The sequence below is a fragment of the Cydia amplana genome, chromosome 19 (genome assembly GCF_948474715.1).
Source record: "Cydia amplana chromosome 19, ilCydAmpl1.1, whole genome shotgun sequence".
NCBI classification, from domain to species: domain Eukaryota; kingdom Metazoa; phylum Arthropoda; class Insecta; order Lepidoptera; family Tortricidae; genus Cydia; species Cydia amplana.
The window spans coordinates 1,562,136-1,589,961 of record NC_086087.1 but is presented as its reverse complement, the minus strand read 5'-3'; the positions used below and the strand labels follow the sequence as shown (position 1 = coordinate 1,589,961).

At 41.0% G+C, this 27,826-nt stretch overlaps 2 protein-coding genes and 1 non-coding gene across 4 annotated transcripts in view; all 3 read left to right on the top strand.

Moving 5' to 3' along the window:
- LOC134656829 (protein strawberry notch) overlaps window positions 1-5,348 on the top strand; it is a 53,245-nt gene extending 47,897 nt beyond the window's left edge. The window contains exons 27-30 of the mRNA XM_063512357.1: window positions 240-427; window positions 1,242-1,416; window positions 4,030-4,177; window positions 5,240-5,348. Coding sequence (XP_063368427.1) covers window positions 240-427; window positions 1,242-1,416; window positions 4,030-4,177; window positions 5,240-5,343 — 615 coding nt within the window. The 3' untranslated portion in view covers window positions 5,344-5,348. The remainder of the gene's footprint in view (window positions 1-239; window positions 428-1,241; window positions 1,417-4,029; window positions 4,178-5,239) is intronic.
- A 251-nt stretch (window positions 5,349-5,599) lies between these two features.
- Trnav-aac (transfer RNA valine (anticodon AAC)) lies at window positions 5,600-5,672 on the top strand. The gene has a single exon. It is a non-coding gene; the product is annotated as a tRNA-Val (tRNA).
- Window positions 5,673-11,544: 5,872 nt separating this feature from the next.
- On the top strand, window positions 11,545-27,733 carry LOC134657271 (uncharacterized). 2 transcript variants are annotated; one of them, XM_063512851.1, is made up of 4 exons: window positions 11,545-11,685; window positions 13,995-14,117; window positions 15,456-15,480; window positions 27,537-27,659. In XM_063512851.1, the coding sequence occupies exons 1-4, from the start codon at window positions 11,644-11,646 to the stop codon at window positions 27,650-27,652; spliced, it is 306 nt and encodes a 101-aa protein (XP_063368921.1). In that variant the 5' UTR covers window positions 11,545-11,643; the 3' UTR covers window positions 27,653-27,659. The 2 variants fall into 2 exon arrangements, with proteins under 2 accessions (XP_063368921.1, XP_063368920.1); XM_063512850.1 differs by lacking the exon at window positions 15,456-15,480 and having other exon boundaries at window positions 27,537-27,733.
- Window positions 27,734-27,826: the final 93 nt, after the last annotated feature.

The following is a 27,826-nucleotide window of genomic DNA, read 5'->3' as shown; positions in this document are numbered from 1 at the left end:
CTTCTAAAATAAGAGAATGATAAAACTAAAAAAAATATATGATGTACATTACCATGTAAACTTCCACCGAAAATTGGTTTGAACGAGATCTAGTAAGTAGTTTTTTTTTATACGTCATAAATCGCCTAAATACGGAACCCTTCATGGGCGAGTCCGACTCGCACTTGGCCGCTTTTTTATTTAGTGTATGTTATCTACTTCAGTTTATAATCTCAATATAACTAAATATTTGTCCCCAGCGCGGCATGGACTGGACGGAGGCGCTAGAAAAGCACTCGCAACACGACGGGCCCAAAGAAGGCTTTTATCTATCAGTGGCGCAACGCAACGGCAAATACACCGCCGTGTTATGTATCGCAGTAGGCAACCAGCACGCGCGAACACAGACCAAGCTCAGTAAGAAGGAGCAGATGTATCAGATATACAGGTGAGTGACACAGATGGAAGACTTCTAACAGTACCGCAACGCAACGGCAAATATACCGCCGTGTTATGTATCGCAGTAGGCAACCAGCACGCGCGAACACAGATCAAGCTCAGCAAGAAGGAGCAGATGTATCAGATATACAGGTGAGTGGCAGAGATGGAAGACTTCTAACAGTACCGCAAGGCAACGACAAATATACTGCTGTGTATACAGGTAGGTGGCATGCGAGAACAGGACCGTTTTCACCCTAAGCTAATAAAAGTCAAATGAAGTTGACACTTTGGCAGGGTCGTCATGTGACGTTGAGAGAAACAACTTAGATCGAGTCTTAGATGTATTTTATTCAGTTTAATATGATTGATATGATGTTGATGACATAGGGCTCGGCTTGGAGTGTATAAATGTGGCAGAAACGCACACTACAAGGGACTTAATAAAAAAAGAGTTGTGTTTAGTACCATTAAAAAACGTTGACCAATTGTCTGTTTCGTTATCCGCGATGCTTCTTAATGGTACTGTGCTCTGATGGCACGTCTACTGCTACAATTGCTGTAAATTTGGACATTTGCTCTCAGTATCAGTCCTCATTTTTAAGGTTCCGTACCCAAAGGGTAAAATAGGAACCCTATTACTAAGACTCCACTGGTCCGTCTGTCTGTCACAGTTGACATTTTCACATATGATGTATTTCTGTTGCCGCTATAACAACAAATACTAAAAAGTACGGAACGGTACAGTTTCGGTACGGCAAATTTCGGTACGGTACGGTACGGTATTTTCATTATAATTTCTAAATTGCAATATCTTTTCGCAGGCCTAACACCGGTCTCCAGCTTCGCCTAGAATCCCTCGCGGAAATCGAAAAGAAATACAAGCGGGTCGCGGCCGAGGACGCCGAGACGTCGTGGCGAGCTCAGCACGCGGCCTCGCTGCGGGTGTGCAGCCACGCCTACTGGCGCGCCTCCTGCAGGAACGCGGCCAGCTGCGAGGTCAGTGTACCGAGTCACAGACGGATAGTGACGTCACTAGCTGCTATATACTAATACAAGCGGGTCGCGGCCGAGGACGCCGAGACGTCGTGGCGAGCTCAGCACGCGGCCTCGCTGCGGGTGTGCAGCCACGCCTACTGGCGCGCCTCCTGCAGGAACGCGGCCAGCTGCGAGGTCAGTGTACCGAGTCACAGACGGATAGTGACGTCACTAGCTGCTATATACTAATACAAGCGGGTCGCGGCCGAGGACGCCGAGACGTCGTGGCGAGCTCAGCACGCGGCCTCGCTGCGGGTGTGCAGCCACGCCTACTGGCGCGCCTCCTGCAGGAACGCGGCCAGCTGCGAGGTCAGTGTACCGAGTCACAGACGGATAGTGACGTCACTAGCTGCTATATACTAATACAAGCGGGTCGCGGCCGAGGACGCCGAGACGTCGTGGCGAGCTCAGCACGCGGCCTCGCTGCGGGTGTGCAGCCACGCCTACTGGCGCGCCTCCTGCAGGAACGCGGCCAGCTGCGAGGTCAGTGTACCGAGTCACAGACGGATAGTGACGTCACTAGCTGCTATATACTAATACAAGCGGGTCGCGGCCGAGGACGCCGAGACGTCGTGGCGAGCTCAGCACGCGGCCTCGCTGCGGGTGTGCAGCCACGCCTACTGGCGCGCCTCCTGCAGGAACGCGGCCAGCTGCGAGGTCAGTGTACCGAGTCACAGACGGATAGTGACGTCACTAGCTGCTATATACTAATACAAGCGGGTCGCGGCCGAGGACGCCGAGACGTCGTGGCGAGCTCAGCACGCGGCCTCGCTGCGGGTGTGCAGCCACGCCTACTGGCGCGCCTCCTGCAGGAACGCGGCCAGCTGCGAGGTCAGTGTACCGAGTCACAGACGGATAGTGACGTCACTAGCTGCTATATACTAATACAAGCGGGTCGCGGCCGAGGACGCCGAGACGTCGTGGCGAGCTCAGCACGCGGCCTCGCTGCGGGTGTGCAGCCACGCCTACTGGCGCGCCTCCTGCAGGAACGCGGCCAGCTGCGAGGTCAGTGTACCGAGTCACAGACGGATAGTGACGTCACTAGCTGCTATATACTAATACAAGCGGGTCGCGGCCGAGGACGCCGAGACGTCGTGGCGAGCTCAGCACGCGGCCTCGCTGCGGGTGTGCAGCCACGCCTACTGGCGCGCCTCCTGCAGGAACGCGGCCAGCTGCGAGGTCAGTGTACCGAGTCACAGACGGATAGTGACGTCACTAGCTGCTATATACTAATACAAGCGGGTCGCGGCCGAGGACGCCGAGACGTCGTGGCGAGCTCAGCACGCGGCCTCGCTGCGGGTGTGCAGCCACGCCTACTGGCGCGCCTCCTGCAGGAACGCGGCCAGCTGCGAGGTCAGTGTAGTCCTGGCTTAAATGGCTTCAATAGAACCCTTATACGATCACTCGTGCACCTGTCTGTCTGACCACCCTTATACAGGGTGGATTTTCTTTTTGGGTCAGTGAGGGCAGCTACCAGATCCCGTGCTGCTACGAGAAAACGGTCTAAGAAGACCTTCCCTCGATTTCAAATTAATGAAGATTGGCTTTTACAGATTTTGGAAAAAACATACAGGGTGCGAGAAAAAGGTCATTTTTGACAAACTTTGTTTTTGATGCCAATCGATCCCATTCCTATTAAGGATCAAAAGCTTGTATGGAACCAAAAAAAAATTTCCGGCTAGAAAAGCCACAAATCGAGGAAAACTTTTCCCATACAATTTGTATGAAAATGAAAACTTTTATTTTTCACATGCTATTTTTGTATGCCAATCGATTCCATTCCTATCCAGTATCAATAGTTTCTTTGGGGTCAACTTACGGTAATGTACTAAAAAGCCACAAATTAAAGAAAACTTTTTCCATACATTTACTATGGAGAAAATGTGAAATTTAATTCACATTTTTCTATCTGGCCAATCAGTCCTGTTACATTTAAGGACCATAATACTGTATGAAGACATTGCTGTAGGACTGATGGGCGAGATAGAAAATTGAGAATAACATTTCACATTTTCCCCATAGTAAATGTATGGAAAAGGTTTTCTTTAATTTGTGGCTTTTTAGTACATTACCGTAAGTTGACCCCTAGGAAACTATTGATACTAGTTAGTGGCTTGACTAAGATTAGTGGCTTTTCTAGCCGGAAATTTTTTTTTGGTTCCATACAAGCTTTTGATCCTTAATAGGAATGGGATCGATTGGCATCAAAAAAAAAGTTTGTCAAAAATGACCTTTTTCTCGCACCCTGTATGTTTTTTCCAAAATCTGTAAAAGCCAATCTTCATTAATTTGAAATCGAGGGAAGGTCTTCTTAGACCGTTTTCTCGTAGCAGCACGGGATCTGGTAGCTGCCCTCACTGACCCAAAAAGAAAATCCACCCTGTATTGTAATGTGCTATTATAACCTGTTCTGACGCGGCAGGGCGAACAAGGGAAGCATAAGTAACGCATATTTAATGCTATGAATTGAATTTTTAAAGTGTTATTTATAGTAACTGCTGGCACCTTGGTGGTGGGATTTGCCGCATATTTTATAAAAACACATTTGTGTATATAATGTAATAATGTGTGCAGGTGGGACTGCGGCGGCGCACGTACCACGTGCTGTCGGGCTCCGTGCTGGCGGTGTGGGCGCGCGTGGAGGCCGTGCTGGCGCAGCGCTCGCAGCTCAACAAGATGCAGGTCGTGCGCATCAAGACCGACCAGGGGCTCAAGATTGTCGGTGAGCGGGGACCTCAGCTAGAGGTCCACCTAATGAGAGACCGAGACGTCACTGGCTATTCACGTTGATCTTAAGCCCTTGCTACACGGTCGCCGACAAGCCCCTCAGACCGCGTGGCCTAGGTCTGGACGGACCGTGTAGACAGTTGTTTCCAACAAAATTTGACCAAAACTGACCAAGGACAGACCAAGGTCAGACGGTTAGAAGGCTTGTCGGCGACCGTGTAGCAAGGGCTTTATTCTGTAATTAAACTATAGCCTCGTGCCGCCCAATGTACATTAGGATGTACACTCAGTGTCGATGGAATGTCAACCTTAATTAAACACAAAGTAGGTAGCATTTCATTTGTCTCGTAAAATTTTCGAACAAATGAATACAACAAGATTCAAACTTCCTTGGCTATAATTTTGTATGGTGGGCGGCACGAGGATAATGCGACATAAAATAGTAGAAATCAAATAAAATGGAACTAGAAAATTTACATATAAATTGTTGCCATGTTTAAGCATTTTACATCAAAAATGTGACGTAGAAAGTGGCGCCCTCATTTATCTTCTACTGTTTTATGTCGCACTGACTGGTTTTCTACCTTTCCCACAATAATTAAAAGACGGGCATTTCGTAAGCGACAGATTGGTGGAATGCGCCACACAATCCTCCATGCAATCTTATAATCGTCCAAAAAAATATTCACGACTTATTACAAGCTTTTATTTAGTTTCACCGGTCCCATTGTCTGCCTGTGTGTCTATCTGTAATCAAATCTTGCAAGTTGACCCACTTCCGGGTTTCCAATGAAGCAAAACATTTGCATATAAGGTAAGTTGGGTGACAATGCAATATTATGATGACATGGGACATGATCTGATGATGAAGACTGATGTTCCCCACATTGGTGGTCATACGAACTCTGTGATAAAACAACGAAACCTTATTGTGTTTGGGGTTATTAGAATTGTCTCAATGAGTATTAGTTGCTTGTGGAAAGAAAAGTACAGTCAGCGATAAAAAATATACAAAAAATATTTTTATGCCAAAAACGTATTTATTTAACCCCCCCAGGCACGGTGATCCCAAAGAACTGCGTGGACCCGCTGAAAGAGACGCTCTCGTCGGACGCCGTCAACGTGTCGGAGCAGTCGTTCGAGCAGACCGACCTCAAGTGAGGACGCGGAACCCTCGGGGCGAGGGCTGGCGGGTGAACACTTCATTCATGTACTCTTCAACTGGACATATATTGTGGTATCCCTCTTAAACTAAACGTACGTAAAATTAAATTAGTAGGGGCACATCGTAACTGGTAAATTTCCAATATGACATGGAACTCCGGTAGCCGTTTAAGTGTAACGCTCTTACGGTAGATGTCGCTAGTTTCCCCTAGACCTTAGAATATGGTGGAAAAATTTGCTGGCTATGGATGAGGTCTTGGTGGCTCAGATGGCAGAGCGCTGGAGTAACGATCCAGAGACCGTGAGTTCAAGTCTCACCCAAGACAGTAATTTTTCCACTTTTAAATTTATTCTAAACGTACGTCAATAGGGAGTATTACTGCAATGTTCTGCCGCCAGAGGACAACACTAGTGTTCTGTAGGCGCCCCTAGGCAGAGTTGTGTAATATTCCCTATTGTGGTTGATGCAACTGGCGGTAACTGTTTTAAAAATTTAAACTATGGTCTGGATATACATCAAAGAAAAATGTAAGTTTTTTGGAGAGATACAAAAACATTGTTTACATCAGCATCCCAGTTGAATATCAAAGTGGCTTATGCTGCAATTAAATTAGATCGATCTATATGTAAAGATAATATATATCTTATGCAAGACTAGATGGGTGGATCAACTATTTCTTGTTGTTATTCTGTCCGGTCAGCCAAGAGACAATAGTAGCATAGTTTGTTAGACGATATTGTACACCACCTTCTGACATGCCTAGTAGACGACCCTCAATGGAAAGGGTTTATAAGTATCGCAAAAAAGCGTGTTTGGTGAATTTAAATTAAAAATCAGGTTGTAAAAAGTGACTCAGGAGAATGTAACCATGGCAACGAGTGACAAGAGAAAGCTGATTCACCCAGATATGTTACATCCATCCATATGCCTACATACCAAATGCTCCGTACATTATGACAGGGACACTCGACAGACCTCGTTGGGTACAGGACCATGGTCACGGCTCTGGTAGTCAATTATGGATTCTTTGGATCGTTTCTCATTCAGCCTCCCGTTTTGTCCAAACTGTGGAAACTCTATATGCCTTGAATTCTAATGCGGTGCTACGCGACGTAAGCGCCAACCGCCATAAGGTACCTTTACACGCGGAACGTCACATTTGTGTTGAAAAGAGACAAAACGTATGCTGGCACGAGAATGGTCCTAATTTGTCAATATTTTTATACATTTTCGGCGTCAACTCAATACGTGGCAATTGGTTTATTTGTAGGCTGACCATGTACAGTCAAGTGTAAAAATATAAGTATAACTTACTCAAAAATATGTCCCATAGATCTTATTTCGCTGACATAAGAGCTATGGGACATATTTTTGAGTGTGATGTGTGCACCTACATTTTTACACTTGGCTGTATACCTCATTTTGATTAATCAATTTCAGATTTGATATAGAAACATGATATTATTTATGTAGCCGCCGCACGGCGTTAGTACCTACCTATAGTTGTAAATGACTTACTAAACCCTGTTCATTGTGTCTTATTTCCAAGTATTAAGGGCCGTTTTCCAACGGCCACGGTGGGCAGGGTATAGTCACGGTAACTGGCATTCAGTTTCCTATAATGTAATTAATTGTTAGTGTATGTCATGCGTGTGCATCGATTATTAGTTTTATATAATTTTAATTATTTATAGATTTGTAATGGCGCGTCCATATCGGCGTAGAAAAACGATGTTAAACATAAAGTAAGGACGCTTAGCATGAAGAATTTCATATATTGACCTGACTGTTCCTGTCTCTGTCTCACGCGCATAATTATATCGTAGGGTGAGAATACGTTTGTGCCATACGCCACTTTCATTGGTTTACAGGAGAGCGAAAAGAAGCAAAATAAATTTTTTTACGAAAAGTTTTACAGTTACGAAATATTGAACTTATTTATCATTTAGGCAAATATGTTTACTATGTCTAGTACCATACAAATATTGTGAATATAGTGGTAATCATGAAATAGAAGCATTTTTATGATTGCCATATCCGTTTTTGATGAGTAAATGTTAAGCCGCGTCTCCATTACGCGCGGCGGCCGCGCGAGCAATGTTCGACCGCGGCAAACCTGTATTTTGGCGAGTCAAGTTCGGCGCCATCTTGAACTATAGCGCGGCGGCCTCGCGCGGCAGGCGATCCGACGAATCCGACGATCGACCAGTTTGTACTCGGGAACCATGGACGTACGTCGTCGTGCAGCTGCCGCTTTTATAATTATTTATCATATTATTCACAAGAAACCTAAACGGAAAGTTCGATGGTGGATGAAAAAGATGTTTATGAATAGAATACTACATGGAGGTGTGAGACTTATGGAAGACATGAGATATGAAGTTGATGTTACATTACAAAATTTCCCAAGAATGACATCAGAAAATTAGGAACTTTTAAAAGCATTAATTCCATGCATCACTTCTTAATGATCTGTTGCGATAATCACTACATATACTATTCCGTAGAAACTGTTTAGTTCCGTATAATTTAATTAAAGTACGACACTTTTCATTATCCATGTCTGCTGCCGCGCTCGCGAGCCAACTGAAATATGTACACATCCGTCCCAACTGCGCGCGAACATTCCTTTGCCGCGCGCCGAAACACCGACAATGAATGGTTCGTCGCGAGCCGCGTTCGAGCGAGCGAATGATCGAGTTGGCTCGCGAGCCAGCCCGGTATCGATTGCGCGCGGCTGCCGCGCGAGCGAATGTTCGATAGCTTGCCGCGCAATATGGAGACGGGGCTTTACACTTTTGTGATAATTTTCTGTTAACAGAGTGTAGTTATCCTATAGTAAAATGCGGATATGGCACAACATTTTCGAAAAATATAGTTTTTCAAAAACCGATTAGCGTCAATTATAGTATATTTTTTGTTATTTTAGAAATCATTAAAAAATGCTTTTGCTCAGAAATGGATATGGCACAAACGTATTCTCAGCCGGCGATATTGCTGTCCCGTCGATGATGCAGGTGGTCAATGACACTGTGCGAGCGGGACAGAAATATAATTATGCACGTGCGGGAGAGATAAGAAATGGAAGGCCTATGTACGAAATTCTTCGTGATAGCGTCCTTACTTTAGTTGCCAAAACAGTATTTTTTTTTAATTGTGGAAAAATGATTTGATATGCCGGTGTGGACGCACCAATAGACATCAAGTTGATGTGTAGGTTTTTTGACAATTTTATATAGGACCTAACAAATTGTGACGCGCAGGTGTAGAGTTCAACCGTCGGCGTCTGTCAGAACTGAAATCATTGTTTAATTTGTACAAAATGTAGCAAGTTATCGTTTTAATTATATTTTTTAATCTTATTTGATTAAAGTATTCTGGTAATCGACATACTCCAATCAATGCGATATTTTACTGACAAAGTTCCCTTATCCTTATATTTAACCAATGTACGTTGATTGTCTGGATATCTAGTTCTAGCTTTGGCTAACACTAGATAAGTCTAGTCTTTTTAATTGAGTATTAGAATACTTCCGAGAAGATACTATAGATAGTGCTTATTTCCGTTTTGCTATCTAAATTAGACCTTATTTATGAAATATTAAAGTCTATATTAAAAGTAGCCTAAAAGAAATAAGCTCCTATTAGTAAGTATTTGAAATGAATTATTTCTTTATTGTTTAATTGTATTATTTGGACGCGGCATATAGCCTATAACTACGTAAATTGTATAGATTACATATATAGCGCGTGCAATACGAAAATGAACTCTATTGAGCGGTGATAAGGTAGGTATCCCATCGGCGTGGACTTAATGAGAAGTATATTTTGTATTTAGATTAGTGACATACGAGTTGGCTTAGGGCCAATTATATAAAACTTATACTCGAAATACACGAAATTCTATAATACATATTTCCAATACAATTTGATTTGCAGAATCATGAAATGCCTTGGTCACTCTTCCTTGAGAATGACACAGCCAAAAAGTGAATCCACACCGCAGGTTGTGAGTTTCCAAAACGTCCCGCTTAGCGCGCTGTTCAAAATCCCATACAAAAATAGACATAAAGATGGGTTTTCCTAGGATAGCGGTGCCGTCATATAGCGGCCGTCTCCATACTAAATAATACGGCTAAATATGGATGTCGTTGTATTTGTATGGAGACGGCCGCAATATGACGGCACCGCTTTCGGTGGAAACCAAAGCTTAACGCAAACGCGAACGCACGTCACGCTATCGAATGAAATTTACACTAGGGCAGGCGTGGCTCACTCCGCGATTTCGTCGCGTCGCTACAAGTACCTACAAGTACATGCGGCCCGCACCAATTTTGGTGTTTACACTGTCTAGCCATAGTAGTAGCCGCGCACCGCTACGGAACGGACGCCCCTGCTCGCGCTTGCGCCACCTAGCGGTCATATCATATCTGTCGTAATAGACGCGTTTTGAAAGTGAATCTTCTGTACCTAGTACTATTATTTATTCTGTGACTAGGGGTTCTGATTAAAATCGCATGTATTTCGAGTATAATAATGATTAGTGATATCGAATCGAATCAACCAAATATTTGATAGTAAGAGCACGTGCTAGGTAAGGCTAAGTGGTTATAAAACTGGCCCTAACGCCACCGACTAATGGTAAAGATTATTGTTGTTAGCTGTCTGTAATACTGCGAAATATCTGATTATAACACTAGGTGTGCTGCGGATTTACATAGTTGATGTATTGTAGAAAAACTGTCAATTTTATTTTTATGCTATATGTATGATAATGATACGAACAACACATGAAATTAGGCATTATAATAATCTTAATTTAAACAGAGTATTTTTTAATGCGATTCGAGTTTATTTAAGATTTTAAACATTTCTTGCCATACCTACATACAGATGTAGTGCATAATTATTATGTCTTGCTATTGAAATAGCGGTCTCGGTACAAAAAGTACTGAGGATGACTGATATAGCATGACAAATACGAACATATATGATTACAATTATGCACTACATTATTATTGCTATATAAATCTGCAACACACTATATCTATTAGTTGGAATTGTTGAATTCATTACGGTTTTTCTTACGAGGTTAGTCTCTCGCACTGATTGCGAGTAATACAGGAATAATGTAAAATATTACAATATCCGCTCACAGAGTAGGGATTAAACCAGATGCACAAGGAATGAGGACCATTTTGATTGAAGTGAAAATTTTGTAATGTTTGATTTGTGTATCTGTATTTTTCCCTACTCTGCGCCTAAAGTACTCAAGTCATGGCACTTTAAATCTCGTCTGTCTTCATGAATAAAGACAAATAAATGTATATAAATACGATCTGGTTTTTTTATTTACAAAATTAACACACACACACACACACACACCTACGTGTTCTTGGCAGTGAATGTGTATAAACAATAGCAGTAGGTCCCAAAGAGAATATAATCACTACGTTTTACAGTAGGTCCTACCGCTGAAGTGGGAGAACTTGTGATCTCTACTCTACTATACCGGTAACTTATTCCGGTATAAATAAAAAGAAATCGCTACATCTCAGGTTGGGGGATGGTACAATAATTTTCAAAGATTTTCAATTATCAGAATCAATTACCAACAGGCAAAATATGAAAATAAATGCTGGTTATAAGGCGCGAAATTCAAATTTTCTATGGGACGATATCCCTTCGCGCCTACATTTTTCAAATTTGCCGCCTTTTTCTACTGTCAAGATCTGGTTGACCAAGTATAATTTATATGATAATATAGTTGGTCAAACCAAACAAACGTCTGTTTGATTTCAAACATAGACAGAGAGAATCATACTATCTTTGTCTTACACTAGTATTAGCACTCAAAAGAAAAGGATGAGTATAGTTTTTTGTTCCTATTTACTGACAAGATTTAGTTGACCCAGTATATTCGTGTCCTTTTTTCATTTTCGCGTTTCAACCGTAATGCGCATTGATGCGTGTGGTATTCTCAATATTGCAATAACTAAACGCATTATTTGATTTGACGTTTCAAGTTTCAATTTCATGGTGCGTTTGCTATGGGTAAATTTATACTAATAATTACAAAAATATCTATGTGAATCATAAGCATAATTCGACCTTATTGCTATTACACTAAAGAAGCAATTCGCAAATCTTATTTCGGTATTTTTAGCAAATTTAAATGCTTTTTGCATCTGTAAGTCCATAATAAACGTCAGTTTCGTGAAAATGGTCGCCTCGCTTTTTCTGGCTTATTTTTTTTCTAATTAATTGACTGAAAAATTCGAAATTACGGCTTAAAGATGACTGATAAAGAGATTACGATGGAAGACCTGGAGGAATCGGTGAGTAGCTTGTCCTGTTCTTGTTGGTATCGTTTGTTTGTAGCGGTATTATGGAAGTGGGTCACACAGCCGCCCGTATATGCCTATAAATGCTAGGATGCTGAAAGGGCAAAGGCGACTGATACTAGGATATTGGTTATTTCTATGTGCTGCTTTCTATAGAAAAATCGCAGTTTTAAAGATCACGTATGAGCTTTATTTCAAGAAAAGCGGCAACGCCGATTGTTTTTATACTTCTGACATGATCATACATTATTTTCGTTACTTTTCCTCTTTACGTAAAGAATTAAAGTGCCAAATTGTTTTATTAAATTCAAATTACGTCTCCGATGTTAACTGCGTCAGATCACAGTCTAAATTGTACATGTTTAAGGTGTGATTCATTCAAGAGTGCGATAGTAAACACGCCCATTAGTCATGAAACGCTGCCAAATATTTGAATAGTGCTAACTATACACAACTATGCGATTATTGCAGCAAATTCATTGGGCAAGGCACTCATAAATTTTGTAATAAATATAGACGGTCAAGCAAATCTTGTCAGTAGAAAATGGCGCGAAATTCAAATTTTCTTTGGGACGATATCCCTTCGCGCCTACATTTTTCAAATTTGCCGCCTTGTGCTGCCCTGTCTTATCCTCTTAAGCCTAGGGCATATACAATATACATTTGCCTTATCCCTTTTAGTCCCACCAGGGGGGTTTCACTCCGCAGTTTAGGTACATTTGGCTGGCGCGCCCACGGACAGGCGTATAGCAGTGGGCTGCCGCTCTAGTTGTGTCACGCGGCGCTCGCGCAAAATTGAAAATACACAATGGCTTCGAAACTTACTTCCGCGAGAATCAGACATGCTATCTTCGGATAAAAAAATGTATGTTTACATAATCAACGTTTGTAATTCCTACATATTTATCTTAAAAACAATCAATCAGTGGGTATAGGTATAAAAACTTGTCAAGTGATAACCCCGTGCCGACAGACACTCACAGCTCGGTCATAAAACTGCGGCGCGCAAAGGAGATTCACGGTTCGTGCGCGGTTATAATTTTCAATTTTGCTTGCAGGCGGCGATATAGGTGTAATTTTATACCTAAACCTGACTTTTGTGAAGGAGTGAATTTTCTGTACGGTAGTACTATTAGTTATTCTGTGGTCCCCAATACTTGGCTGGTACTAATTTGTATGAATTCCTTGAGTCTTCTTCTTCAACCTAGCATTTTCCCGGCTTAGTGCCAGGGTCTACTTTCCTGCTCAGTCTTCACCTGGTCTACGGCATCCTCAGGTGTGAGATTGTTCTCTTCCATATCCGTTATCACTACATCCAGCCAGTGCTTCTAAGGCCTACCGCGGCTGCGTGATCTAGGGCCTTGATATACAGCATATACAGTAGAGTCCGGTTAGTACGACTTCGCATATAACAACCAACCGCTTATAGCGACGTAAGTATAGGCACTTGTTTGGTTTTAGTATGAGCTACTATGAAAGTACAACCGTTTATTACGACTCCGCTTATAACGACCGATCGCTTTTAACGACGGAAATTGACTCAAAATCCGTCCCTCAAGTCTGGTTACAACGACGAGCGAGACGTAGTTTTTACAAATAAATTGTTGGTAAGAAGCTTACTTCGTACCGCGCACCCAACTCCCGTCCCCCCTTTGCCTATACGCAGCAATATGAAATAGTCCTGTGATTTTTCGTAATCTTGCAAACTAAATAAAACCCAATTCCGATTATTCAATTGAGCTTAAACTTTACATACCTACATACGATGTAAGTTGGGTGACAATGCAATATTTTGGTAGGTACATTCGAGCTGATCTGATAATACACAGGAGGTGGCTATAGGAATTGTGTGATAAAACAACGTCATTTTGATTAGATCCCCAAGAATTACGACTTTTTATTTTACGGGATTCGAGTAATTTTCGGATGACGAGTGAGTACGCGTACCCTTAAAAGTGGCTTCTTCTAAACACACGTCTCTCCATTTAAGACAAAGTGTTGTAATACCAACGTAAATAAATATTTTAATAGAAATGTTTTTTCTTCTTTGATTGTCGCATAAGTATTAATAAATACAAAATTATGTAATTATTTTGATTAAAAAAATATACTAAAATTGGCAGTTCGTTTAGTGCGACGTCCGGTTAGTACGACGTAATATCAGCGGTCCCTTGGGCGTCGTTATAACCGGACTCTACTGTATATGAATTCTTTGAGTATGACATCAAAATCCAGTCCACCAAGTGGAAAAAGCTGGTGAGGTCAGACAGGATATTGTCTAATCGAGAACTGTATCAACACAGGCCCAACAAGCTGAGGAGCAGCTAGACATGCTGGCGTGGAAGATGGAAGGTGACAGGGACCTGGCCGTACCTGTGAACAGCCAGGACATGTGCGTCATGACTCTGCTCAAGTCAGTCTCGGAGGTTCGTAGCTTTTTATAGCGGTAAGGGCATTTATTTGTGATGAGCACAGATATTTGTTCCCGAGTCTTGAGTGTGTTCTGTGTATTTGTATATTATACAGTGTGGAAAGATAAGTCGGGCCCTGGAGGGAAACTACCTTAAATCCTTAATCTGGCTCATTTTACTTAATGTAGACATTCCTTTATTTTTAAAAAGAAACAAAACTGCATTCAAAGTATTTTTCTTTTTTTCTTCAATTTGGGTTGTCTAAAAAAATCTTGAGTACTAAATATTACATTTTATGGATATTTTGTACGACAGACGAGTTTAAGACCTGATGTTTCTTGGAGAAATGTTATCATCAACATTAACTGTATCGACTAGTAGAATAAAATTGCGAGTTTTTATTTTTTGGAATTTTTAATCCGTTCGAGTCCCGGGCGAGGCAAGCGAGTTTTATAAAATCTTTGAATGCAGTTTTGTTTCTTTTTAAAAATAAAGGAATGTCTCCTTTAAGTAAAATGAGCCAGCTTAAGGATTTAAGGTAGTTTCCCTCCAGGGCCCGACTTATATTTCCACACTGTATATATTGTTGTCTGAGTACCCATAACACAAGCCTTCTTGAGCTTACTGTGGGACATCTGTGTAAGAATGTCCTATAATATTTATTTATTTTGTATTATAATATAATGTATGCAGCATACAGTAATTTCTGAATTATTTGCAGGAATTTAGAAAAAATTTGAGTTAACTATTCCTGTTTTTGTATTTTGATGGATTAGGTATAACAGGTTATATAACCAATAACTTGTTAGTCTACAGTCGAAAAAAATGTTGCTTATTTTTTTTTATGTATTTATAACCCGTGGCTTGACTATTCTGCCAAGCTTACCAACATTTTGTATGAAAGGTTTTGTTTGTTTTCGTCTTTTAAAAACCTACAGAGTGATCTAACATTTAAATTGTATTAAATTGCACCAAAAACTAATTTTCCTTATTCTAACCCATTTGTGTACTAAAACAACTATAAGCTGTTAGTTAGAATAAATTCTAATAAAAATGTATTTGTGTATGAAATATTGAACTATTTGCTAACAAATATACATATAAATATTTATGCCGTTATTCATAAACGGCTGCTAACTTAACCTGATCGACGTTTGTCCCTATCTGTCGTTATGCCATAGAGAGGGACAAACGACGATCATCAGCTGATTAACTTAGCAGACGTTTATGAATAACGCGGTTAGTATACATATATATTAATAATAACATAGAAATATCATCAAAAAGTGTATTTGTAGTGAGAGTTGAGACCCACTAATACTATAACTAAGCAACCCACTAATTTGTTTTCAGCCAGTTGCGTTTACGCTGACAGAAGGTCAGGAGAATACTAGCGTTCTGTCTCTGCTGCGGCTTGGGATCTCTGTTACCATCTTAAAATATAAAAAAACATTGCCCCAACATATACCCAAAGTTGATATTACAAACAAGGTGTACGGTCCACATACCGCACATTGCCATCTCAGCGAAATTACTTACAATTGCGTAAAGCAATATAATACGAGTCAGTACACGTTCAGCATTAGAACCTATCACGCGTGTTCTCATTTGCACTATCATTCATAATGTCGCGCTTTTATAGTTAGTTATCAATAAAGTGTTTAATTTCGGCTATATTGTGAGTTATCATTATGTCAAGCAACCAACAGAATACAATTGGTGTATGTGACACTAGCAGCCCATACATCAATTTGGTCCTTCGTGTCGTTTAGTGTTTCTTGAGTGTCTAAAGTGCAGTATCGAATCGGTTTGACTGGCCTCCCACAAGCGGGTCCCACCAGTCAGATTGAGAAGGCGTCTACACTGCACCGGAGATACGGGAACACTGTTTGACCAGCAAAGCAGCACTAGCAGCTGCATCATAGAGCAACAACAGCAGAGTTTTACAGCACTTTATCAATATTTAACAGCATAAAATCAAGAGCACAGCAAAGCAGTAAGCTGTTATTAGCATAATGGGGTCTATACAGGAATTGTTGGATACTCAACAACAGCTTATGGAAGGTATGAAAAAGTTTCTTGAAAACTTTAAAAAAGACGGACCGGATCGCAAGACGCCCGAGAGGATCCCAAGAAGGTTACAAATTCTTGACCAGTATTGGGCCGAATTCCAAGCAAATCATCAGAAACTTTGTGAAGAGGAAGACTTTGAGCATCCCTACTTCTCAGGAAATCAATATGGAATCACGGAGCAATTTTATCACACCACCAGACAGTACGTTAGCACCTTCTTGAAGGCGGAACGTAAGTCAGCAGATATATTATCAGAAGCAACAACATCAAAAAGGGGACTATCACCCCTACCAGGTCATCGTGATCGCGTAGATCCGCCCAGGCTGCCGCCAGTGGAGCAAACCCCGGTACCAATTACGAATTCAGCGGGAACTGCTCACAATAATGACGTCGCCCCCATCAATTCAGAAGCAACAGATACAGCATCGCGTGGATCCCTCAGCAAAACAGATGAGATGTTACGTAAGCAAGCCAGCAACTTTAGAGCATTCGTCAGAACTGTATCTAACACAACCTTAGAGCATCTCAACGAAAAATGGGAATTTGAGGATGCTCTTAAGACTCTTCAAGCACGGTGGACCGCCATAGATACCCTTCACTGGGAAATTGACAGCATTTTAGAATCAAGAAATCTAACATACGAGATGAACTACAACACTTACGAGATGCAGTTTAACAAAATGAAGAAAGAAATAAACACCAAAATGTGGTCGGTCTCACACAGAGAAAAGTCGACACCCAAAATGGAAATTCCTGTCTTCAGTGGCAGTTATCAACATTGGACCTCGTTCAAGGACTTGTTTACTGAAGCAATTCATGCAAATCCATCAATTCCGAACGCCCAGAAAATGCAATTTCTGAAAAGCAAAGTAAAAGGGGAAGCAGAAAAACTAATCCAGCATTTACTTATCAGTTCTGACAACTATCAAACAAGTTGGGATATTTTAAATCATAGATACAACAATAAGAAGATGATCTTCTCATCTCAACTCAACGTTTTGCTAAGCCTCCCCAACTCACAGCAACATTCAGCAGCATCAATCAAGAAAATCCACGACACTACTAATGAATGTCTACACGCCATCAAAAACCTTGGAGTAGACATATCAACGTGGGACCCTATCATAGTCCACCTCCTTTCGCAAAAATTGGACGTGGAAACACACAATGATTACGTGGAATCACTGAAAACGCCACGTGAATTACCTACGTTGAGCGACTTTTTAGATTTCTTAGAAAACAAATTCACATCATTGGAGTCATCTCGTCGCAAATCTGACCAGCCTAAATCATACCAGCAGCATCAACAGCAAAATGAACCTTCAACAAGTAGCAAGAAGTATCATTATTATAAAGCATACAACACAAATCAAAACACGAACTCCAATTCATATCAACATAATTCATTTAAAAAGACATCAAACAATTTAAATGAATATTACAAATGCCCACATTGTCAGAACGACCACAAGTTATTCGCTTGCAAGGCATTTCTCGGGTTACAAGCAAACAACAAACGGGAAGTCATTGCGAAATACAATTTATGTAAAAATTGTTTATTCGATCATAAAGACAAAGAGTGTCATTCGTACAAAAGATGCCGCGTTTGTAATGGAAATCATAACACATTACTTCATGATGCCTACGGAAACCCGAGTCCAAGTACATCGGGTCACAAAGGCAGTATCGCCGAAAGCAAAAAACCTTACATAGGCAACAGCAGCCACGTATCTCAAGAAGAATATCCAGAAACACTCTTAGGAACAGCATTAGTCAAGGTCATGACAAAGGAAAATACAATGGTGGTTTTACGAGCCTTAATTGATCCGGGAGCTCAGCCAAACCTTATTTCTGAGAAAGCAGCACAAATTTTGGGATTACCGCGTCAACAATACAAAGGAGTCATCTTTGGCGTCTGCCAACAAGAAAACAATTGCAGAGGCGTCTTGAACATAACTTGCGCTTCACTACACAATGACTACACCTTTAACACAGATGTCCACATTATGCATAAAGTCGCAAATAATTTGCCCAACAAATCATTCAAGAAACCAACATGGGATTTCTTAGAAGAAATTAATCTAGCTGACCCAGACTTTAACATCAGTCGTCAGATAGACATAATATTCGGAGCAGTCGTTTATGCAGATATCATGCAAGAAGGTATCATCAGACGCGAAAAAAGCCATCCGTTAGCACAAGCTACGCTATTAGGTTGGATTTTTAGCGGTAATGTACAGCCACAGAGATGCCACGTTGTTTGCAACAACATTGATGACATACACAAATTTTGGTCGGTAGAAGATATATCAGAAACATCAAATATGTCTCAAGAGGATCTTGATTGCCTTCATCATTATCAAAACACAACGAAACGCAACGATGAAGGTCGTTACATCGTGAGCATACCTTTTAAGCCAGATTTTGAAGAAAAATTAGGAGCCTCAAAACCAATGGCCGTAGCACAATTTCGACAACTCGAAAACAAATTTATCAGACACCCGAAAATAGCAGAAGCATACAAAGAATTTATCAAAGAATATTTATCATTAAATCATATGGCTGAGTGTACTAGCAACGAGACACCCAGTTGCTACCTACCTCACCACTGTGTCGAACGGGAATCTACAACGTCAGCATTAAGAGTTGTATATAATGCGTCAGCAAAAATGTCTACTGGCTACACATTGAATGATTTAATGTATCGAGGCCCGAATTTACAACAAGATCTTTTAAGCCTTATTTTGAAATGGAGACAATATCAGTACGCATACACAGCAGACATAGCAAAAATGTTCAGACAAGTGCTAATGAACCCTGAGCATCAGCAATTTCAAAAAATAATTTGGCGGTCATCTCCGAATGAGCCGTTGCGAGAATTCAAGTTATTAACAATCACTTATGGCACAAAATGTGCGCCATTTCTAGCTATGATGACCTTGCGACAGCTAGCAACAGACGAAGGTCACAAATACCCGAATAGCAGAGCAGCAAAAGCATTACAAGAGGAGTTTTACATGGACGACCTTGTCAGTGGAAGCTTCACTTTAGAATCAGCAAAACAATTACAATCAGATTTAATACAACTACTCAAATCAGGGGGTTTTCATCTGCGAAAATGGTCTTCAAATAAGGCCGAACTTTTAGAAGATGTCAGCAAAGCACAAAATAATGAAGAAGAATTCAACTTCAAGCATTTACAATCAACAACAAAAACATTGGGTCTCAAATGGAATCCAATTGAAGATCACTTTACATTTCAAATGAAAAACGATACCACAGCGCCGTCAAAAAGACTTACAAAAAGAGCATTACTCTCAGAAATTTCGAAAATATTTGACCCAGTGGGCTGGTACGCACCATTAACAACCAAATTCAAACTCCTGTTCAAACAAGTTTGGCTCAGCAACATACAATGGGATGATGAGCTACCCGACAACATCAGAGAGGAGTGGGAAAAAACACGACTTGATCTCCAATATATCAACGATTTCAAGATCCCAAGATGGTACCAGACCTGCGAGTCCGACCATATTGAACTACACGGATTCTGCGATGCGTCAATGAAAGCATTTGCCTGTGTCGTATACTGTAAAGTGAACAACAAAGTAACACTTGTAGCAGCCAAATCAAGATTAACCCCTGAGAATAAGAATCTCACCCTGCCTCGATTGGAATTATCAGGAGGGCTGTTATTGTCTAAACTCATGAACAAAATACAACAAGCATTGACAGGTCAACATATCAAGGTTTTTGGGTGGACAGACTCAACCGCGGTCCTTGGATGGCTTCAAGGAGATAGCGGAAGATGGAAGCCATTTGTAGCCAACCGAGTCGAGCAGATAAAACAAATTATCCCGTCGCGCAACTGGCGATATGTAAAATCAGCTGAGAACCCAGCTGATTGTGCTAGCCGAGGGATTTCCGGGGAGCAACTACAACAACATTTATTATGGTGGAAAGGACCCACTTTACTCTCGTCTTTCAACGAAGAACAAAAGATAGATCACCCGGCTTACATCACTGATCAAGAAGTCCGCGCAACAAAGCAAATCAACGTCACAATACGTCACAGCGATGACGACGTAATAAAATACATATTAAGCAAATTCAGCAAGATGACGCGAGCAGTGCGCGTACTCGCTTGGATATTACGAGTGATAACGCGCAAAACAGATCAAGTGCCCTATTTGACTACAACGGAGTTAGATCGGGCAAGACAAAAAATCATTAAATACGTGCAAGAATGCGAATTTAAGGACGAGATCAACAATTTAAAAACAGAGAAGCATATACACAAAAGTAGCAAGATATTAGAACTCAACCCATTTCTAGACGAACAGGGACTACTAAGAGTTGGCGGCAGAATCAAGCAAGCACATATAAGCAAAGACAAAAAACATCCCTACATAATTCCACATCAAGGCCGCTTAACCGAGCTTATCATAGATCACGCACATCGCACTACGTTGCACGGAGGCGCACGCCTAACCTTGTCAGAAACCCGAAACCACTTCTGGATAATAGGCGGAAACAGAGCAGTAAAAAAGCAGTTACTGCCTTGCGTAACATGCAAAAAGATAAAAGCAAAAAGGCTGCACCAACTTATGGGAGATTTACCAAAAGCCAGAATCAACCCCTCGCGACCCTTTGACCACACCGGCGTCGACTTTACAGGTTATGTCGACATAAAGCTTAACAAAGGTCGTGGAGTGAAAACTACAAAAGGGTATGTTGCCGTCTTCGTCTGCATGGCGACCAAGGCCGTGCACTTCGAACTGGTGTCAGATTTGAGCACATCCGCTTTTATAGCAGCGTTGAAGAGGATGTCTGCCCGTCGTGGAAAGCCTAGTCACATGTACAGTGATAATGGCACGAATCTGACAGGAGCAAACAACGTACTCCAGCAAGAATTAGCAGAAATACAGCAAATCTTCAACAACGACTTACTCTCTGAAGTAAGTGAAATGTCTATACAATGGCATTTCAACGCTCCCGCCTGGCCCAGCGCTGGAGGAGAGTGGGAAGCCCAAGTGAAAGGGCTTAAGTATCATTTACGTCGTGTAATCGGCGAACAGAAACTCACATATGAAGAGTTTTATACAGTTTTAGCAAATATAGAAGGATGCATGAACAGCAGACCACTCTGCGCAATATCCGAAGATCCAGACGATTTAGACTACTTGACACCATCACACTTCCTTAGCAGTGGTCCTGTGCTAACTGTATTAGATACGGAACAGGACGAGCGAACAAGATGGCACAGAACACAAAAGATACATCAAGACCTGTGGAAGCGTTGGCAATCAGAGTACCTCTGTCAATTGTCGGTCAGAAGCAAATGGAAACAACAACAAGAAAACCTTAAAATCAACGACATAGTTATCATACACGAACCCAATCTTCCATCTGGAAAATGGGCTATGGGCAGAGTGGTACAGTTACACCCAGGGAACGATGGCCTCGTCCGCGTTGTAACTCTAAAAACAAAAAGCGGTACTATCAAACGGCCGGTCGTAAAATTGGCGTTATTATCAACAGATACGTCCTTAAGCACAGCATACAAATCAATGACAACACCTCAGCAAGCAAGCAGTGATGACGAAGCCGACAAACAACAAGCACAGCAATTAAACGTCGAGCCCGCAATGGAAAAGAAAAATAATACTTCGAGAAAAGGTCCTAGAACATCAATCTTCGCATCAATGGCCTTATCGCTATTTTTATTTATGACCGTAATGACGACGGGACACTGCTACTACAACATAACGAAATTGAGCAAATCACTTTATTTAGATAAAGTATCAAACATGCAAGTAATACGCGATGAGTGGAAACTGGTCGTATATTACGACATGGACCCTTACTGGGACGGCTCAGCAACATTTGAAAAATATCTGAAACAAATCGACAATGTTTGTTCCAAAACAAAAATCAAGCATTTATGTGACATTATAATGTTACAATTACATCATAGCCACAGCGAGTTACAATATTATAACAGCATGCTACTTAGTCAGCGTTTTGAATCACATGTACGAGGACGTCGCGGCCTTGCCGACGGCGTAGGCTATATCGCTAATAGCCTCTTCGGAGTCCTAGATCAAAGATTCGCCGAGCAATACGAGAAAGATATCTCTATTATCAAGGACAATCAAAAACACCTAGCTCTACTATGGAAGAATCAAACATCGGTAGTCGAAGCAGAGTACAATATGCTAAAACGAACAGAAGAGGCAATCAACAAACAACATAAAGTCATCAACCAACACTTGAACAGTTTAATTAACGCAACCAATACACTGCAAACAGAAGTTCAAAATGCCGAAATCATGAATGAATTAGCACTCTCAACAATCATCGCTAACAACATGCTCACCAAGTTAAAATCGATTCAAGATACTCTGTTGGACACAATAACCGACATTCACCACGGCATGTTTAATATCCACCTGCTATCACCCGAACAGTTACGCAACGAACTGAGCATCATCTCAGGACAACTATCTCAAGACTTATCATTGCCTATCAACAACATACAAACTGGTATGGCGAACATATATCATTTACTCAAAGTTAAAGCAAGGGTTACGCAGCGATATTTGATCTTTGAAATTAAAATACCCCTGGTCAACAGAGAGAGCTTTGACTTATACAAGATTATAACGATCCCGCAACAATACCAGACTAAAACAATCAGCATTAAACCTATATCCGATTACGTAGCCATCAATTTACGCAAGGATATATATCTCATTATGTCTGAAAAGGACATACAACAGTGTCTTCGTTATGAGGACTCTACTCGACTTTGTTACACAAAAAAGCCAGTATTTCATTTCAAGCCAGATGAAAGTCTCTGCATTAAAGATCAGATAACAAACAAGTGCGAAACAACTATTGCAGGATGCCGAAATAGTTGGACAGAATTAAATAAGTTGAATACTTATTTGTACTACTGTTGTGATAAATGCACTATACGAATCATATGCGAGGATCAAGTTACTGCAGCACAGACAGAAAAGGCCGGGGTTATCGTACTCGGCCGGAGCTGCGTCATCAAGGGCGAGGACTTCACCGTATTCTCACACAAGGATCAATGGAGTGAAATAAAAACTACATCGGACATTTATACGCCAGAAATCGCACAAATAAATCACATTATAAATATTTCACTCCCACTATCTGAATTAAACGTCACGGATAACAGAGTTGAACTCGAAGAAATTCGAACTCAAATTAAACAAATGAAGACAGAGACAGTACTACAAGGTGACATTTCATATCACGACGTGCATCAATTCTCCATCATTTACCTACTACTCTTCGCTGCGCTCATAGCAGCAGGAGCAATCATCTGGCGCCGCTTGCGTCGTCGCCGTAGCGGAAGCGCCGACATTAATTCGGAACTTCAGGAGCAGAGAATACCAACCGTCGTCGTAACTAACGTTCCACAAATTCAACATCGAATCCCGAGTCACTCGTCTGGACACGAGTCACCTATTAACATAGAAGTGAAGACACCACCCAACACTTCCAGCCTTCGTAAGACAACGAAGCAAGACAGAGGAACTTCACCGGTCTTGCATTAAAACTACGCACCAAGACATCAATGATCATACTTTGAAATTTATAAGTTTTAATGTTTATTTTGTATCAATTGCTTTTATCATTAATTTTGTATCATTTTCATCTCGCTTCTCTCGCGGGGCAGCATGTACGGTCCACATACCGCACATTGCCATCTCAGCGAAATTACTTACAATTGCGTAAAGCAATATAATACGAGTCAGTACACGTTCAGCATTAGAACCTATCACGCGTGTTCTCATTTGCACTATCATTCATAATGTCGCGCTTTTATAGTTAGTTATCAATAAAGTGTTTAATTTCGGCTATATTGTGAGTTATCATTATGTCAAGCAACCAACAGAATACAATTGGTGTATGTGACACTAGCAGCCCATACACAAGGTTTATCTATTCCAATGCAAACAGTTTTTTTTATGAATTAATTATTTAAGAACAAGGTTTCCACTGTTCATCAAAGGTTTTCCTATCTTTATTCTACTATCCTGGCCTTAAGCAGCGGTCTCTATTGTTTTAAGTCATAATGAATTGTTTGCCCGCATTTTCGTTACTCATAATTTATTTGGTTCAGAAATGCGTCACTTTTCAGGATTGCCATAAAACAAACCTAACCTAACCTGTCTATAAGATAAACTTGACGAAAATCCAAAATAGTCAAGAAACGCTCTATTGATTGGTGAAAACCGTATGAAAATCCGTTCAGTAGTTTTTGAGTGTATCGCGAACATACAGACAGACAGACGCGGCGGGGACATAGTAAAAACATAATAATCTATAGGAAAGACCCTGTTGACCACGAACGCTGTAAAGGGTCGGGATGTAGAATAAATTCAATATACGCGATATAATCCGTTTTAATAGTTTTTTTTCTATAGGAAACACTTTTTTCAAATGTTTATTGAAGCGTATTGGAGTCGATCCAACCGACTGCGCCACTATGTCCATTATTTGTATGTAATACAATGTGTATAAACTTGTATTTGTAATAGCTACGATTGTAACTAGAGGTCCCAAGCCGCAAGGTTCATGCTTCTCGGTATTAGCCCCGCCCAACGCTACGGTTGGCCGGCAAAGCCCGCAGACGGGCCCGCTTCACGACCACCGGCCGGTTCGGTCGGCACACACGTTTACTTATTATTATGGCGAGGGCTCCGAGGCAGCGATACAGTGCACTGTTTACAATAGGTAGATACTAAAATCAAAAAAAGCGGCCAAGTGCGAGTCGGACTCGCCCATGAAGGGTTCCGTATTTAGGCGATTTAAGACGTATAAAAAAAAAACTACTTACTAGATCTCGTTCAAACCAATTTTCGGTGGAAGTTTACATGGAAATGTACATCATATATTTTTTTTAGTTTTATCATTCTCTTATTTTAGAAGTTACAGGGGGGGGGGGACACACATTTTACCACTTTGGAAGTGTCTCTCGCGCAAACTATTCAGTTTAGAAAAAAATGATATTAGAAACCTCAATATCATTTTTGAAGACCTATCCATAGATACCCCACACGTATGGGTTTGATGAAAAAAAAATTTTTGAGTTTCAGTTCGAAGTATGGGGAACCCTAAAAATTTATTGTTTTTTTTCTATTTTTGTGTGAAAATCTTAATGCGTTTCACAGAATACATCTACTTACCAAGTTTCAACAGTATAGTTCTTATAGTTTCGGAGAAAAGTGGCTGTGACATACGGACGGACAGACAGACGGACAGACGGACAGACGGACAGACGGACAGACAGACAGACATGACGAATCTATAAGGGTTCCGTTTTTTGCCATTTGGCTACGGAACCCTAAAAAGTACCAAATAAAAACAATGTAGGTCCAATTTACAAATATTTGTTAAGCAAAATAAATGAGACTCAGAGATACAGCTGATTTTCAGTCTCCCAACCCGAAAACTAAGCTAAATTAGCTTGATTAATTCATAAACTGAAATAGGATGTCATATATTAAAGAAAAAGTGACGAAGCCCTCCAGTGGTGAAGGCCGGATTCGAACCGGTGTCTTTAGCAATCCGGGCTAACGCCTTGAACCCTTTGGCCACCCCGCCACGATGGAAACCGTCCCAATTTCTTGACTATATGCCATCTTACTAAGACTAGGTGTCTTTGACCAACTCTAAGGGCAAGCAGTAATAATTGATTAATTTACTAACTTAACAGTTTAAGTACTAAATACAATAACTAAGTTGATATAAATACGAGTATTAATTAATTGTCATTATCAAAGCATTCGTACTAGGCAGTGCACTGTATTGCTCGTCAAGGTGTAGTGCATATTCGATCGAGCGCATCCATGCGAGCAGCGGCACTGCGTCTGCTCAACAATACGTTCTGATTGACGACCACTTAAGTGGAAACCGGAAATTAGGGATTTTAACAATTTTACTTCATGGAGGTCTAAAAACGTTAATATAATGTCATAGCGTATCTCCATGTGGAAGCCCTATGCACCTCCGGGGTACCCTAGGACAGACAACAACAACAACATCTTATCTCCAGTAAATACAGACACGAACACGGGTCTACACTACATTCTTACTTGTATCGAGCAAACTGGGATGTGGAGAGTAAAGGTCTCTCACGATAATTATTTTACAGTATTTATCTACGCAATATAGGTGCATGGATAAACAAATACAGTTGGTGAAATAAAGGTGTGTTCATTGAATATGCAGTATACATTCTCGGTCGTCTGAGCTTCTAGAGCCGTTAACTTGAGTACCGGTGGTGTTATGCACTTTATTTTAGCATAATGTCATCGTTTAAACGAAAAGGTTCAAAAGTCAGTGTGGAATAATTATAATTATAGGTATCATCTATCTTTTAGTCAACAGATCAAAAATGTATCTAAATGATACTTTAATAAACTAAATTACGTTATACATACATATGTTGATAATGTATCTGACTTTTGAATAGAAGTGGAAAATAAGTCAACTGAAAAAGATTTACAAAACTAACGATCGAAACTTAAAGGCGCTCCCTTTCATAAACGTTTTATTGGTAAGTATATACATTATGCGTAGTCGTGCATTATAATATACAGAATAATGTTTATAGCCATATCATATCTAAAACATTTTCGGTAAACTTATTTTCTATATCTTGAAATCCAGCTATGACAGCTTTATGTATTTGGTTCTCATGCCCACTATACTTCAGTGAGGGCGCCATCTGTGTCTTGTTTTAAATCTTATTCAAACACCGAGGAAAGATGCTTTTATTTCAGAGTAGCGGCATGCTTTGGCCAGTGTATGCAATGGTAGCATTTTATTGTTGATGCCGATTTCTAAATTACATTTAATTTTGCCTAGAGTCTTGAATACAAGGCTGCAATGTGACTGACAATAATTTTGTGTAGCAATAAGCATGTCACTACTCTATGATGCTGTTCTAAAAATAAATCTATGTATAACAAGTGTTGGCAAGTATTGAACGACTTGAATAAGAAGTTTTCACTTTCAGAAAACCACTAAAAATGTGTATATTTACGAGAATTCCACCAGTGTCTTACTTAACGCTTCTTTTTTATACTTCTTAAAAATGCTTAGCTTACAAAAACAGAGTTAAGAAAAAAAACTCAGCTTCATAGCATTTTTAGAAAAATAAAGAAAGCAGCATTCATAAGCGCTGGTGAAATATTTGTATCACATCTTTTTAGTATTACATGTAACTGCAACTCTTGTATCAGGGAGTTATTTTTAATCAGTACATAAGAGCATCTATCCCCCCTTCCCCGCCCGAGCTGACAGCGAGTTCTCCAGGTGCGGTCCGACTACACGGCGCTCCGCCGCGAGCTGGTCGAGGTGCAGCAACTACAGAGGGAGCTGTCGGCGCGGCTGCGGGCTCAGCTGAGGCTGGTCCATGGGAAGTTTGCTAAACTGCGGCAGAGGCTGGCTGTCGCTGACCAGCATATGCAGGCACATCAGCGATAGACCCACAGGAGACTAGTACAGCCAAGTTCAAAACAGTACACAAAAGTAGGAGTCTCCCAGCTTTTTGACCCGAGGGCCACGGTGAGGTCCCCGACTCTAGGACTTTCTGCAAGTAGATA

Bases quoted from the DNA above. Each gene is read 5' to 3' on its own strand.
- LOC134657271 (XM_063512850.1), top strand. From the start codon at position 11,644: ATGACTGATAAAGAGATTACGATGGAAGACCTGGAGGAATCG. The intron at 11,686-13,994 runs GTGAGTAGCTTG...GTATCAACACAG, and splicing joins TGGAAGACCTGGAGGAATCG to GCCCAACAAGCTGAGGAGCA. The intron at 14,118-27,536 runs GTTCGTAGCTTT...CGAGTTCTCCAG, and splicing joins TGCTCAAGTCAGTCTCGGAG to GTGCGGTCCGACTACACGGC.